Source organism: Olea europaea, chromosome 7 (assembly GCF_002742605.1).
Source record: "Olea europaea var. sylvestris chromosome 7, O_europaea_v1, whole genome shotgun sequence".
Classification (NCBI taxonomy): domain Eukaryota; kingdom Viridiplantae; phylum Streptophyta; class Magnoliopsida; order Lamiales; family Oleaceae; genus Olea; species Olea europaea.
This window is the reverse complement of record NC_036243.1, coordinates 9,167,202-9,169,897: the sequence shown is the minus strand read 5'-3', so window position 1 is coordinate 9,169,897 and position 2,696 is coordinate 9,167,202. Positions and strand designations below refer to the sequence as shown.

The 2,696-nt window shown below is 33.5% G+C and overlaps 1 protein-coding gene across 1 annotated transcript in view; it reads left to right on the top strand.

Annotated features, from left to right (window-relative positions):
* The window catches only part of LOC111397866 (protein PHLOEM PROTEIN 2-LIKE A10-like), a 2,954-nt gene extending 1,186 nt beyond the window's left edge, over positions 1-1,768 (top strand). The window contains exons 2-4 of the mRNA XM_023024834.1: positions 836-860; positions 1,347-1,493; positions 1,704-1,768. Of these exons, the coding sequence (XP_022880602.1) occupies positions 836-860; positions 1,347-1,493; positions 1,704-1,768 (237 nt within the window). The remainder of the gene's footprint in view (positions 1-835; positions 861-1,346; positions 1,494-1,703) is intronic.
* The last annotated feature ends 928 nt before the right edge of the window (positions 1,769-2,696 follow it).

Genomic DNA, 2,696 nt, shown 5'->3' with positions numbered 1-2,696 from the left:
CAGGTAGGTTCCTCATTTTGCATTTTTTTTCCTTTTATGTCCAAACTTTCGTTTTGCATAATTTATCTTCAAATTTGCAATCTAACCTAGAAACATAATATGTACACTGATATGAGTAGAAACCCGTTCAAATAATCAAATATTTAGAAAATTTAAGAATTTAGATAAGCTTGTAAAACACACTCATTTTCCAAAATAATTAAACGCATTACATCTATTATAGATATGGAAAAAAATTATTTTATGATTATTTTCATAAGTTAAAAGATACTGAAATTAATATCAAAGGTAGTTGCAAAAAATATAATAGGAGTTTTCCTTTTAATAATTCCTTTTTAGCAACAAAAATCATGTTGTATACATAGTGGAGGATTTGATTATCTACCTAATATCTGAATCGAAAGAGTTGGAAAGACTTAAGGTATCAACTTTGGCAACTTTGTGTTTCGTTTGGTTTGTTGTCGTGTCAATGTGTGTAGGCTCAAGTCACTATCCAAGTATTTGGTCCTTCTAGTATATGTGGCGGCTGAATTATGGAGTTCTGGGCATTTGATCAACCTCTTTTTTATAAAAAAGGTTGAACCCCAACCTTGAGAGTCCTAACCGCCCCATCTCTAGAGTTTTGTGAGGGAGGTAAATCGCGGGATGTGTCCCAACAAATCAGGGAACAAGAGCTGCATGTACACTGCGCCTACAAGGAGTCCAATTTCATGTCTTAGGAATCGAACTCCCACACTACCGCTGCCAACAAGGCTTGAGATAATCTCACTCATATCCTTTACACCACTAGACTATACCCCAAGGGACAACCTCTTTTTTATCTTAGCTACAATAGGTGGTGAATGGTCAACAGCCATATTGTAAAAATCTCTCTGGCAAAATCAATCCAATATTGATAATATAAAAGGAAAATTAACATGTGGAACTTGAGGTCGAATTTATGTCCAACTAGTGGTCAAAAGTTTAAATAAATGAAAACGAATTTTCAAAAGTTAACCAAACAGTTTTGAGATTGAATGGGCTAGTTCTGCGGCTATTTTAAATGGATAAGATGAACGACTTAGTTAGGAATGTCAACAAAGCAGGCTTGCGAACCTAAATTCGAGGCTCCGATTCAACTCAAGTAAAATTAAATCGGACTTTTTTTGGTGAGTTGCGCCATGCAAAAACTCGATCAAAAATTCGAGACTCGACTTGAGCTTTTGGCTCAAGCCTTACTGATATCGAGTAGGGATGATTTTTTTGATTTTTTATGTTTTATATAAATAACACCTAGGCAGCTTTAGCTGCCTTCAAATGGGCAGCACACAACTGCCTTTAAAAAACGCGGCCTATATCTATAATAGGCAGCTGCGTAGCTGCCTATAGTAGAGGCAACTACATAGCTGCCCCCTTTTACGACCCAACCCAACGGGACATACGGGTTGGCTCTAGCTCAGCCCAACTTTTCAAAATGGGGCTCGGTCCTAGTCTTGAACTGAGCCTCAAGTCGGGTCAGCTCAAGCTTTTTTTGAGTTAAGTTATGGGCGACTCGAGATGGGTAGCCAAATTGTCATTCCTAGACTTAGTTAACTAACGAAATTTATGTTAAAGTCAAAAGAATATATATAGTAGCGGGCCATTTCGCAAGAACAATATCTAAAATGACTTGATGGTATTGCTTGAATCTATAACTTACGTGTTGATGCACATGATATCAATAGTCATCAGAGATAGAGAGAGAGGGGGGTTGGAGTGGGCTGTAGCCCAGCCCCAACCCAATAGCTAATTGACTTGTAAAAAATGGAAAATTCAGTCCAAATTATTGGTGAAATAAAGAAGAATAAAAATTTAGCCTAGTCTATAAATTAATTTTTAGCACTATTAACTTCATTCCCAACCCAAATCCAATGTTCAATTATTTAAGGGAGTGTTTGAGCCACATTATTTTGGTAATAATGCATTCTTGAATAGTGTATTAATGAGAAATGTGTAGCTAAAAAATAAGGAAAAGATTTTGATTTGCGTGTAATATTATTTTATTAAATAATATGTGATTGAAATGATGTCAAATCACTATTTACAAATACATTTTTTTAGAATAATGTGGCTCAAACAGGCCCTAAATTTAAATAGTTCATTTATAATCAAATTAATTTATTATATTAGAAATAATTTTTATTGATTAAAGTAAAGATAAAAACTTATTATAGCATGTCACATGTTTGACTAAGCCTAAAAGTAATTAACTTTTTCTAACGTATTTTTTCATATATTGTTTATTTATACTTGTGATTTAAAAATTTATTTATTTCAACCACGAAATGGAAATATGCTTTATATTTACTTTTATCATTTAAAAATATATTTGTTAGAATTTTGTCATAGATGTTTAAAAATATATCTTGATCCATTTTGTCATTAGCGTGAAGAGTGTAACCTTTTAAACTAAATCTCGAATAGCAAAGAGCATTTATGAAAAAATTTAATTTTCAGCCCATCCTAACATATCTTCCTGGCTCCGCCCTTGATAGTCATGCTAATAATTTGGATGAGATCTTCGAAAAGTATTTAGTGCCTTGGAGCTTTAGTTATCACTGTAGTTTGATGTACTTCAAAAGCTCCATTGTCTATCTCGATAATTGGCTTTAGTGGATCTTCTTTTTCAATCAAAAGTTTGCTAAAATGGAATTCAAATCGAACCTTAATTTTCTGTC